At 58.5% G+C, this 12,751-nt stretch overlaps 1 protein-coding gene across 1 annotated transcript; it reads right to left on the reverse strand.

Moving 5' to 3' along the window:
- Positions 1-1,418: 1,418 nt before the first annotated feature.
- On the reverse strand, positions 1,419-9,283 carry NR4A1 (nuclear receptor subfamily 4 group A member 1). Its single transcript, XM_032876737.1, is given in 8 exon segments — positions 1,419-2,259; positions 3,252-3,430; positions 3,525-3,727; positions 4,072-4,223; positions 4,531-4,660; positions 5,436-5,732; positions 5,734-6,314; positions 9,155-9,283. Coding segments are annotated over 7 exon segments (1,797 nt in total). The 5' UTR covers positions 6,313-6,314; positions 9,155-9,283; the 3' UTR covers positions 1,419-2,002.
- Positions 9,284-12,751: the final 3,468 nt, after the last annotated feature.

A 12,751-nucleotide genomic window follows, 5' to 3' on the forward strand; every position in this document is an offset into this window, starting at 1 on the left:
GGATGGGGAAACTGAGGCTCAGGGAGGAAGAGGAGCTTCTGCGAGAGCAGCATGGAGTTGGGAGGCAGGGCTGAGAATAGAAGCAAATCTCCGAACTGCTCCCCACTCCCGCCCCCCCCCCACCTCCGGTCTGCCCTGCACCTTGCCGAGTGTGTGCTTTGACAAAGGCTCATTCAGGTGCTTGGGCGGAGGGTACCAGGGACACATGCTGGAGGTTGTAGTCACCATAAGCGTGGCCCAGGGCTCCCCACCCCAACCACATGTGGACCCTGCAGAAGGCCTGGGGCTGGACTGTCTTCCTCGAACCCCAGCAAGGGCATGTGGTTGATAGCTCCTTGGGGAACCTGAGGGCTGTGGCTGGAGCACTGGGAAAGACCCTTGATTCCATCCTCGGGAGCAAAGCCCTATATTTTATGGCTTCCATCCAGTCAGGGGCCATGAAGGTGGAGCCTCAGAGTCCCGGGCCAAGGGTTGTGAGGAACAGGTGTAAGGGGCAGTGCTTTCGGGTCTCCTATAAGGTCCTTGGGAAGGACTCCATGCAGCCAGCCAGACACTGAGCTCAGTGAAGGGGGCTGGACCCTGCTAGGCTGGCAGCTATCTGGGCCTCAGGCTAGGGTCCATCTAGGTTCCTGTTTCTCAAAAAAGTGGCCCTGAGACTCACACTGGCATCAAAAGCACTTGGCAAAAGTGTTTGGTAAAAGCGTGGACTCCAGGGCCCTCCCCCTCAGCAAATTGGAGTTTCTGACATCAGATCCTAGGAATCTGCCTTTCAAGCCAGCTAAGCAACTGATGAGCTGGGGAGTTGGAGGACCTACATAGGGGCATCTGAATACAGATAGGAACCCCAGAACGATCTTCTTCCCGAGAGGACAAGGGCCACCAGCAACCTGGATGTTATTGTTGGGGTGCTAGGCAGGTGGGGATTGTAGAAAATGCAGATGGAAAAAAACTTGTACTAAAGCTAACGCCATCCCAGACTGCCATGTACCCAGCCCCAGGCACCTCCACCGACGTTCCCGGACTCCCACAGGCAACGCGAGGTGGGCTCTGCCCCTCACCCTGTTTTACAGATGTGGAAGTCCAATCAGAGACCATGGTCCCAAAGGAACAGTGACAGCTGGAGTGATCCTCTCGCCCCTCAGCTCACTGGCCTCCACCACGAGCCTCTGTCCATGAGGCATGGGCTTATCAGAGCCTTTCCACGTATCCAAAACTAGTCTGAGTGCTTTGCGTAACCACCCCAAGAAGCAGGGGTCATGATTATCTACACCTTTTAGAAAAGTATAAACTGAGGCCTGTGAGCTCAGGTCGGTAACCTGAATGATTCAGCCAAGAGTTGCTTCTGTCACTTCAGTAATGATGGGGATGGGGGTGGGGGATGTGTGTGGGGAGGAGGAGGGCACAAGAGACAGTCAGGCTCCTGGTTTCAGCTACAGGCCTATTTTTTATTCAATATATTAAATATATTAATCAGAAAAGTCACATACTATAAATCCAGGAAAATACACAAATATAAATGTCAGAATCTGTCATTTGTCTTCCTCCTAGAGTAAGGTTATGTACATGTGGAAAGAGGGTGGGAAGAGAGAGCAGGTGCAAGGAGGCAGGGAAGGCTTGCCCGGCTGGTGGGGGCTGTCCCTCCCTCCCAGCCCCCACTCCCATCTCGGCCTCTTCCTTCCTGTATTTACAGCGGCATTTGGCTTATTTACAGCACAGCGGTGTGTGTTAAAAACGGTTTATCTTACAAAAACATGAAGGCCAGGGCCGGGCAGGGGCAGTTAAGACAAATAGTAGGGGTCCCCCTGTGAGTGCATCCCCCTCCCCCAGGGTGCGAGCTCCCTGCCAAACCACCCAGCCCAAGTGGGGAGGCTGGCCAGTCTGCAGCTTGAGCCCAGGCTGGGCTTTGGGGGCGGGGGTGCTCCGAGGGGCCATGGGCCGTGGGTTAAAGGCACGTGGGGTGGCGTCTGAGCGTGCACACGCGTTGCGTGTTCCTGGGCAGGGGTCAGAAGGGCAGCGTGTCCATAAAGATCTTGTCGACGATGGGCGGAGGGGGCACCAGGTCCTCCAGCTTGAGGTAGAAGATGCGCTGCAGGCCCTGGGTGCCCAGGGTCCGCAGCTCGGGCAGCTTGCCCAGCAGGCGCGACAGGCAGCTGGCCGGCTGGGGCTCTCCTGCTGCGGTCGAGACGTGCTCCTTCAGGCAGCTGGCAATGCGATTCTGTAGCTCCTCCACCCGCCGAGGCTCCTGCAGCCCATGCCGGTCTGGAGGGGTTCGAGGAACGTGTGGGGTCAGCCACCTGGCTGAGGAGCAGCCCTCCACCTCACCCCCAGTCCCCACCTCCTCGCCCGCCTCACTCCCTGCTGGAGAGCTGCCCCTCACTGGCCATCCTCCCCCAGTCCCCGGGGCACTTGGCAAAAGTTCACACACAAACCCCCACTGAAGTCTAGTGGCCGTGGCAGTCACACTCATTGTCCTCATCTTCCAAATGAGAAACCGAGGCCCAGAGAGGTTAAAGGAGTTGCCCAAGGTCACAAAAAAAACCCTATTCCTAACCAGATTTTCTGCCTAAGGCCCAAGGTTTTCTCCCAGGCACTTCCTGAGAAACCCTGGAGAGGAGCCATGGTTTTAGGGATTCCAAAACCCACCGTTTCCCTTGGCCCAAAATGCCTTGGATTTTGTCCTCTATGGCTGGGTCCCCTGTGAAATTTAAGTGAAAAGGGAAACAGGGGCAGATTCTGGTGCTTGAAATTTTTTAAATAAAAGAGATCTAAAAACCTCGGCATTTAACACAGAAAAACCCACCCTGAATAATTATACCTACGTAAAGGACACACCAGGTACAGTTAGCCTAGTGTTGGAGGTTGGGGCCAAAGTTGCCCTTGGGGGAGCTGAGGGCTGTAAGAGGACAGGAGGCAGGGTTCTGTTTCCTGATCCAGGTGTGAAATTTTCTCATTTGTACACTTTCCTGCATGCCACGTAATTCAAGAAGGTTTTTAAAAACAACCTCAAATCCCAGGCCACACGCAAAAACCACACGGTGTGCATCCTGGATAGTATGGGATAATTCCAAATGCCTTTGGCTTTGCGATCAGATACGCCTGGGCCCAGACCCAGACCCCAGCTCTGTTGTCTACCAGCTGTGGCACTCGGAGCACAGGCTGGCCCCTCTCTGCCTTGGGGCGCCCTCGCTTCACCATGTGGGGGCCGAGGGCCAGGCCCTCAAGCCCTCCCCAACTCCCTGGCGGCCACTCACCCGTGATGAGGACAAGCGCAGAGAGGCAGGCGAAGGCAGGGACGTCGACCACCAAGCCATGCAGGGACCGAGAGAAGGCCAGGATGCTGTCAATCCAATCACCGAAGCCACGGGCGCACTGCAGCCGATGCAGGACCAGGCCGGAGCAGAAGACGAGCTTCCCCTCGGCAGGCTTCGACCTGGCGCAGAGGGTTGCAGAGGCCGGTCAGGGCGGGCAGCTTGAGAATAGGGCACAGGGGAGGAGCCCTGAGCAAGCGGATGGCAGCGACTCACCGGTATGCCAGGCGGAGGATGAAGAGCTCCAGGAAGGCCGACTCCAGCAGCAGGTCCTGGTCGCTGGGGGACAGCTCCGCGAAGCCTGGGATCTTCTCGGCCCACTTGCGGATCACCTCTAGGGAACCCGAGAGCAGGTCGTAGAACTGCTGCACGTCCCCAGCATCCTCCTTCCCGAAGTGGGGCAGCACCAGCTCCTGGAACTGAGGGCGGGCAGGGGGTTGGAGGTCAGCAGCCCGCTAGGGGCCCCATACCGCGGCCATCACCTGAGGCCATGTGACACAGTCGGAGGACCCCGGGGTCCCAGGGGCGAGAGAGAGAGCCTGAGAGTCTGCCCATGCTCTTGCTTACCAATTCTCAAGCATTAACCCAGGGCCGAGGACGCCGGGAGGAGCACATTTTTCTAATTGGCCACCCACCCAGGGGGGGTACACTGTCCACCTGGTCACCCCAAAGGGGGCTCCTCTTTTTTCCAGTGTGTTGTGCCCGCGAGGGGCCTTCTCTAAGATGCCCAAAGGCACTGAGTGTGGGGCAGGCAGGGCCTCACCTTGGAGTAGTCCAGTTTGGCAGTGCTGGGCCCAGAGTCCAGGTGCGCCCTGACCAGGGAGGTGAGGAGGTTGGCAGGGGAGGCATCCGGGGGCTGCTTGGGCTTTGAAGGGAGCCGCCCCCGCCGGCCCTTCAGGCTGTCTGTCCGGACAACTGCAGAGAAACAGGCAGGGCTAAGGAAGGGAGGCAGGGGTCCAGGGAAGGGACTCTCAGCCCAAGCTGTGTGCATCAATGCTGGGAAGGACCTCGGAGTCTAAGGACCTAGAGCCCGAGACCCTACAGAGAGCACACCCTGCCCCCTGCCGGCCCATGCGCCAGACAGGTGGACCACAGTGCGAGTGCCCATAAGGCCTGCTCGTGCCAGCCACTGTGGCCCACCAGGACAGAGGTCTGGGGGCCTCTGTCTGCCCCACCCCACTCAGGCCCGCCTCTGTCCCACCAGCCCATCCCGGCCGCCCACCTTCCTTCACCATGCCGACGGCCAGGCACTTCTGGAAGCGGCAGAACTGGCAGCGGTTTCGCCGCCTCTTGTCCACAGGGCAGTCCTTGTTAGCCAGGCAGATGTACTTGGCGTTTTTCTGCACTGTACGCTGGATGGGGGGGCCACACGGAACAGGCTGTCAGAGTCAGGCGGGGGGGGAGGGCAGGGGAGGGGACCGTCCAGATCCTGCTGCCATCACAGACAAAAGCACTCTCTGTTCACAGCTATTTTTCTAACATTTGGATGGCAGGGGAGGGAGAGATGGCGAGGGGGTAGGGTGGGGGGAGGAAGAAGAAAGTCTTGGGGACACTGGGGGAGGTTTATGCCCAAGAAGGGAGACCCCCAGGACACAAGATTAGGGCCCAGGGGTTCGGGGCTTCATAGCAGCCCAGACACCTGGACTTCTCAATGTGCCTTCTCTGGGGCTGGCGAGGGAGGGCAGAGGAGGGCTGGGGGGTGGGGACGGGAAGCTGAGCAGGCACCCAGAGCTGGGACAAACATACAGCCTGTTCCCCAGTCCGCCCCCAGCCCTCGAGCACCAAGCCCTCTTCTCAGATCCTTTTATCTCATGCCAGGAACATGAGTGCCTGGGGCCCCCTTCCCACCAGGACCTTGAATTGGGGGAGGACAGGCAGAAGAAAACCAGAGGCTGGCCATTAGCATGTGCCCTCTGGGGGACATGCCTGCGGTCCCCACCCTTGCCTGTACCTCACTATCACTCTGTGGGCAGCCCCCTGCCATCTATGGGTCCCCAGAAGGGCGGCCGACCTGCAGTTGTGACCCCTCCCAGAAGGGCAGGACAAGGTGGGAAGAGAACCCCAGGGAGGCTACCACCCAGCCTTGCCCACTTCCCATAAAGAGCTGCACCCAGGGCAGCCCAGTACCTTGAAGAAGCCCTTACAGCCCTCGCAGGTGCGGACTCCATAATGCTGGCATGAGGCGTTGTCCCCACACACAGCACAGCGGCCCTCGCTTCCACCTGGAGCCCCACTCCGGGCCTTGGCTGACGGCATGGGTGTGTCCAGCATCCCTGGGCCGTCCAGGTGTGGAGAAGTGGGCGCCAGGCCTGGGAAAGCCGTTGATATGGAATAACTCTCTCTCTCCCCCAGCTGGCAGGTGGCCTGTGAAGGGAACAGCTTCAAGGGGCTTTGGGCAAGGCTGGGGCTAGGGCCAGTAGGGGGGGCTGAAGGAAAAGAAGGCTGGCGGCTGGGTGTGCCCGGAAGCCTTGGGCAGTTGCTCTGTCCATGCCCGCAGGCCTTCGTACGTCTGGCTGGGTGAGAAGGGGCCGAATGAGCCATCCCAGGGAGAGAGCTGGGACGGCTGGAAGCTGGGCGTGGACGGTGATGGCGCTGAGCAGGGGCTGCCGTAGTAGTCGGAGCCGCTGGAGGACAGGGTCTCATCCAGGGGGGCGCTCAGGGGGCCAGGGTAGCATCCGTACACCTGGAAGTCCTCAAACTTGAAGGAGGCAGAGGCGGGGGAGGTGGCCGAGGATGAGGATGTGGAGGAGGCTGAAGAGGAGGCCGAGGAGCACGGCTGGGCTGTTCCTGGCAGCTGGTAGAGGAAGGTGTCAAACTCCCCTGTGTAGCCATCCATGAAGGTGCTGAAGCTGGGCAGGGCGGTGGGAGCCGTGGGGGCTGCCTCAGGGCTGGCCAGGTCCATGGTGGGCTTGCTGAGCTCAGGGGTCAGGGGGTCGCTTGCCAGGTGGTCGCGGGGTCCTGGGCTCGGTGCTGGTGTCCCATATTGGGCTTGGATACAGGGCATCTCTGAAGAGGGAGGAGACCAAGATTGGGGGAGTGAGAGTCAAGGTGAGAGAAGCCTGAAGCCTGGCCTTGAAGTCTAGGTCCCTGAGCAGCCAGGTGGCAAGAATCCCAGCCAGACACAGGCCACTGAGGCCTGAGCACCATGGCCCACCACAGAACCCAGAAAGCTCGGTCCCCAGCCGGAACACCATCTCCACCCCCATGTCACAAAGCCCCTGGGCAGTGGCCCAGCAAGAGTGGGCTCAGTTGGAAGGCCAGCCACACCCCAGTCAGCTTGGGAACCCTAGGGAAGGCATCCAGCCAGCATTTCTCTTCTGGAACAGGGGGAAGCTGTGTTCCCCCAACCCTCTGCCCTACCACACTGGGTGAGGCGTGGGTGGGGGCTGGAAGAAGGGTGGGTGGGAGATGCAACCAGGCAAAGTCCTACTCAGCCCACTCTCTGGGTGCAGATACGTTGTTTCTCCAACCTGGCCCTTCTGGGAATATTCCCAGGCATGGCCCAGCCTTTGCAAAACCCCCTCTCCTCCTCCCCCTCCCCAGTGCCTGGGACAATGCAAGAGGAGCCAGAGCAAAGGGCCCAGCTGCCTAAATCAGAAGCCTAAGCAGCCATGAGCCTGCCCCCCTCCCTGTCCCCACCCTACACACTGAACAAAGGCTGCAGCTCCCACGCGCACCCCAGTCCTGCCATCTGGGGACGGGCACCCACTCGGCACTGCCTGACTTGCTCCCAAAAGCAAAAAGGAAGGGAGCCCGGGCCTCTTCAGCAGTCCCCAACTCCCCAGGGGATCAGGTAACTGGGCTCCAGATCTCTAAAGGCTGTATGCTGGAGGGAGGCTGAACAGGGGCCGGAAGAAGGAGAGAACAGCCCCCCGGATGTCCAGGAGAATGGACAGTCCCTAAGGAGAATATCTCTGCTACCCCCCAAAGCACTGCTCCTTGCTATTTGTACAAGAGAACTCTCAGAGCCCAGCAGACTTGAGGTGCCTATATGGGGAGGAGAAGGTGTCCTTGCCTGGGTTCCTCCACTAAGGGGTATCTATGTCCTGATGAGCCCAGGAGCTCAGGCAAGGAGGGCTGGTTACACCCTCAATCATGAGAAGCCTCAAGGAGCAGAGACAGCACCATTCGAGGGGAATCCTTAAGTTTTCAGACTTGTCAAAAACTAACACAGAGGAGTCTCTGGGACACTTCCCCATCCCACATCCACACCTGGGGTCGGTCGGTATGGCTCCGGCCCTTCCAGTCGGGGAGGGAGGCTGGGTAAGAAAGCAAGCTGGAACAGAGAGTGCCATAATCCAGGGACCAGAGAGAGGGGGCAAAGGCTGGCACCACCTCCTGGCCAAAAGCCCAGGGAATCCTCTGGTTCTAGCCTTTCTCCCACCTCCATGAACCCTGGACAGGGCAGCTCCACCCCTGGCCTGACACTCCCACAACCAACCCAGGCGATGGAGCCCCTTGAAGCGCTGGCACCGCCCACCCAGGAGTGCCTGTCCACAGGCAGAGAGCACACCTTCGAGAGATAAGACTGGCCACGTCTCCCTGTCCTAAGACAGCCTAGGCGGGGATGGGTTTGGGGTGGAGAAGAGATGGCAGCCACCTGGAATAAGGCTGGGTGTTCCAGTCTTATTCAAATCCTGTTTCTCCACTTGGAAGTCCCACATCCGGATCAACCCCCACTAGCCTATCCCCCCCCCCTTTGCCCAGGTACTTAACTACACCAGATACAGACCTACATCTAGCGTTAAGGGGGGGTGGGGGAGAAGCAATCCTACAGGGAGGAGGAAGAGGAGGCGGGGTTGAAGGAGGGAGCAGGGAGAATCCGGCTTCAGGCAGGTCCTGGCAACAATGTGGTTTGCACCTGTTATGCCCAACAAGCTTCAGGCTGCACCCTACCTGTATGAGCCAACAGGGACTGGGGGAGGGGGGCACAGATGTGATCAGCCTGTGGGGCTGGAACGGGGCGGGAGCGGGGGGCGGGGGGGGGGGGGTATCCTTCAGGTCCACACGGAGACTCCAACATTAGCAACTCTCACCCCGTATCCCCAAGGACCAAGATTTCCACACCTCTCTCTTCCTCTCATACACATACATACACACACACACACACACACACACACACACGATCCAAGCAACAACTAAAACAACGTTCCCTGCGCTTCCAGAGACCCCGCCCCTAAGAAGACTCATTTGGCGGAACACAAGCAGGACCCCTCCACAGTCCAGCTATCAATGCTGGCCATTTCCTTTAGCAATTCAGAAGTCTCCTGATAGAGTTCGGGCAGCAACTTCGGGGATCCCTGCAAACTAACCACAGGCTCTAAAGCGTTAAGAAAACAATTAAGGGAATGGGGGAGGAGGCAGACCTGCGGCGAGGAAGAAGACCCTTTTGGAAATCCAATCCTGGCAGGAGTCCGATGGATCCCAGCAGTTAAAGTTCTGTGTATCTTCCCCCCACTGTACTGAGCCCCCATTGGCACCTCAGTCCGGGGCGCCCTGTGCCATTCGGGTACCCTCGGAAACAGAACTACAGCCAGCCTCCAACTGAACAAGTCCCCACTCCTGGTGCCAACTCTAACCCCCTGCGGCTTCCACCTTGCACTGACACTCCCCCCACCCTACCACCGCGCCTGGTAGACTGAAGTCCGATCCGGGTCCACATCCCGCTCCAATCGCTCTCCTCCGACACCAAGGCTGCACCATACACCCGCTCTCGTGCACGCTGACCCTACAACATCCTTTCTGCCCGCGCGTACGCCCTTCTCCTTCATGCAACACCCCTGAAAACCAGAGCAGAGAGCGCCGCTGAGTGCACGCTCCTCCTCCCCCCCCCGGGGGGCGCCTACCTGGCCGACTCCTGCTCCCCTTGCCCGGGACCGGCACCCCGAGTCGCAGTCTGGTCCCTCGTGCGCTCCCCCGGATACTGCACACTCCCCCAAGTTCCGCAGCCTCTGCCACTGGGGCTCCCCAGCCCAGCCCGACCCTCCTCTTAAGCGCTCCGTGACGCACGGGGAGGGGCGGGGGCGCCACTGACGCACGCGGCCCGGCGAGCTTTGGCCATACAAGGGCGCGGGGGGCGGCGCGGTTCCGGCGGGAGGCGGCCAGGGGGAGGCGCGGGACGGGGAGCCCGAGGGGGCGGGGCGAGAGGGGGCCTGGAATGTCTGCGCGCGTGACGCACGCGGGGTTCCATTGACGCAGGGAGCGCGGATTGTTTGATCTATAAATAGTCCCCTCGCGCCCGCCGCACCGGCTAAAAATAGCAGCTCGCGGACTCCCGAGGCTCCCCCCGCGGGACCCAGGACCCGGCCCGGGGCCCCCGGGTCCGAAATAACCGGCCTGGAGGGCCAGAGTCCACGAAGGGGGCGCTCTAGAGCCGCGGCCGCGGGGCTTCCCCGAACTTGGATCTCTCTTCAGCCTCCGGCTGCTACAGGGAGCCACGACCGCGCCCGCTCCCTCCCGCTCCCTCGGGCTCCCTCGGCGCCCGGCTCCGCCTTTGCACCCTCCCTGTAGCCCTGGGGGGTCGCCCTTTGCCGCCGCTGGGCTGCCAGGGGAGGCCTCGGGCCGGGGTGGGCAACTCAGGGACAGAGCCCAGACAACGTGTACCCCCACTTCAGCCTGGGGCGTAGCTGGTGCACTTGACCCGTCTTCTCCAGCGGGGTCACTGGCTGAGAAACTGGCCCAGGAAAGTCAGAGTCGTGTCTCCTCGCCCACCCCCCACCCTGGCATGTTTCCGTCCCCTGCTCTCCCAATGCGAAGTACCTTCCCAGGACAGGGGTTTGCCAGGCCCAAGATGAGCCAATGGGCTCTGTTCCACACGTTGAACTTGATTTCTTCCCAGGCCCTTACAGGGTGGGTGCACTATAGTTGGGAAATTACCGAATTTCAGAACCGGGTGGAGTCTGAGAAATCTTGTCAAATTTGTGCCGACTCTTCCCCATTTTATAAATAAACAAGCTCAGAAATAATGGCACTTGCTCAAGGTCACACAGTGTGGTGGTGGCACACTGGGCTGGAACCCGGGACCTCTGGCTGCATCTGTAGGGGATCTTCTCACGCCCTCCCCTGCCCATGACTCCTACGTCACCTCCAGCACCTGTGGAGAGAGCAGCTGCAGACCACCTAGAGCCTTCCCTGATCTGGCTATCACCCCTCCACCCCCATTCTACCCCAAACCTGGGGAGCCCACACTTGCTAAGTAAGAGAGAAGGGAAGTGAAGCTAACGTTTACCAGGAGAAGAAATCCCCCCCCCCCACCCCCTGGGACCCTGGGATCCCACCCAGCCCCCTTTTCCCCAGTAACTCAGCTTGAAGTATTTCTGCTTCCACTGCCCCTGCGCTGGTGGCCCCACTCTCACCTCATTTGGTCACCCGACAGCACTTCCCCCTACCCGAGGTACTTCCTGTTCCTCACTTCCACTCTTAACCTCCCATCTCAGGTCTCCCACACCCCTGTCTCCAGCCCCCACTTCTGCCTACTCAAAGGTCCTGCCAGCAACTCAAACTTCACCCATTGCTGACAGAGCTTGTCATCGCTGTACTCTCTGCCCACCACCCCATCTCTGCTCCTGATAACCCACCAGCAACTTCTCATTTTCCTCTTACAATTCTATTTTGGAACATCTCTTGGATCCCCTTCCTACTGCCAACCACAGCCCACGCCTCACTGGTTCATGAAGACAGCCGACCAGCTGAGTTGAGGCTGGTGACCTCCACTTCCCCTTGCCCACACCCAATTAGGCCACTGTCCCTTTACCAGCTTGTCTCCTCTTTCCGAATCCCCCTGCCCGCCAGTGGAGTAGTCTTCATGCAACACCAGTCTCATTCAGAACCCACCTCTGAACCTGGTCAGAACCCGCCATAGCTCCCCCACTTCGGCATATGATCTCAATGTGGACCAATCTTCAGACAGCTCCGTTTTTCCCCAAACCATCTTCCAAAGACCCTTCAAGGCCACCCAGGTGAAGGTGAAGAAATATGGGCAGAATAATGCAAGGCGACTCATCCGAGCTCCCCACTCCACTTCACACCAGTTTTGTTTTTCTTTGTGTTGGGCTTTTGCGTAGATTCTGCTTGGAAAAGAGATGCCACACACAGACACACACACAGACACACACACACACACACACACACACAAAACAACAAAAAGACTTTAAAATTGCTAATATGGGGCTCCTGGGTGGCTCAATCGGTTAAGCATCTGACTCCTGATTTCAGCTCAGGTCATGATCTCAGGGTCATGAGATCAAGCCCTGTGGCAGGCTCCTCACTCAGTGGGGAGTCTGCTTCTCTTTCTCCCCCTTTCCACTGCCCCCCACACTTGTGTTCCCTCTCTGAGAGCCTCTCTCTAAAATAAATAACTCTTTTTTAAAAAATAAGCATTTATTTACTGGGTGGCTCAGTGAGTTAAAGCCTCCGCCTTCGGCTCAGGTCATGATCTCAGGGTCCTGGGATCGAGCCCCGCATCGGGCTCTCTGCTCAGCAGGGAGCCTGTTTCCTCCGCTCTCTCTGCCTTTCTCTGCCTACTTGTGATCTCTGTCTGTCAAATATATAAATAAAATCTTTAAAAAAATAAACATTTAAAGAAAAGTAAAATAATAAAAAAGATAAACCTGCTAAGATCATTCACATCCTCCCATTTTGCAGATTAGGACCCAAGGGTTCCCAGAGCACCTGCACGTTGCTCAGAAGTACACAGCAAGTTTGGGCTGGTGAAGCTAGACCTTCCTCCACCCCGACAGGGCCTTCCTCCAAAAAATAATTAATTAATTAATCAATTAATTTAATGTAGCAAAACATGTAGCTTGATCAATCTTTGCTCAAGCCCAGCTTTACCAGTTCTTTGCGAGCTGAGTCAGCCTTGGGCCCTGGTGCCCACCATTTTCCCTACCACTTTCCATTTGTAAAAAGCAACACAGACCTTCCCTACCTTCCCACAGGGCCAGCCCGCCCAGGAGCCCCAGGGAACTATGTGTGGTGAGCAGCTGCCCAAGGCCCTAGTCTAAATCTCCAAATCTCAGCATTAGCCTCCAGATGTGAGCCTGCAGCCCAGCCAATCCCCCCTCCCCTTCATTGCCAGGATACTGCAGCTTTGGAGGCTACCTTCTCACTGCCCCAAAGGCAGAGGGAGGGGAAAACAACCACAGCTGCCACTTGGCCATGTCTGTGGAGGCAGGGATGCTGCAGGGTTTGAAAAGAAGTAAATAAGGAGAAAAAGGCAGAGTCCGTCTGTGGGAGCACAACCAGGGCCACCCTTTCAGGCACCCACATGGGGCACCTACCTTAAGGCAGAGGGGAGAGAGACACGAGGGCTTTGGGATCCCTGGTCTCATTCCTGCTGGTCAGAGGCCCTCCAGGGTGTCCTGGGGCTCTGAGGCGAGTGGAATCTGGCTAAGGTGGAACTCTGGGGAAAGGCACCATTAATGCAGACCCTGGGAAGCCTGGAG

This window comes from Lontra canadensis, unplaced genomic scaffold, assembly GCF_010015895.1.
Source record: "Lontra canadensis isolate GAN:19392208 unplaced genomic scaffold, GSC_riverotter_1.0 scaffold59, whole genome shotgun sequence".
NCBI classification, from domain to species: domain Eukaryota; kingdom Metazoa; phylum Chordata; class Mammalia; order Carnivora; family Mustelidae; genus Lontra; species Lontra canadensis.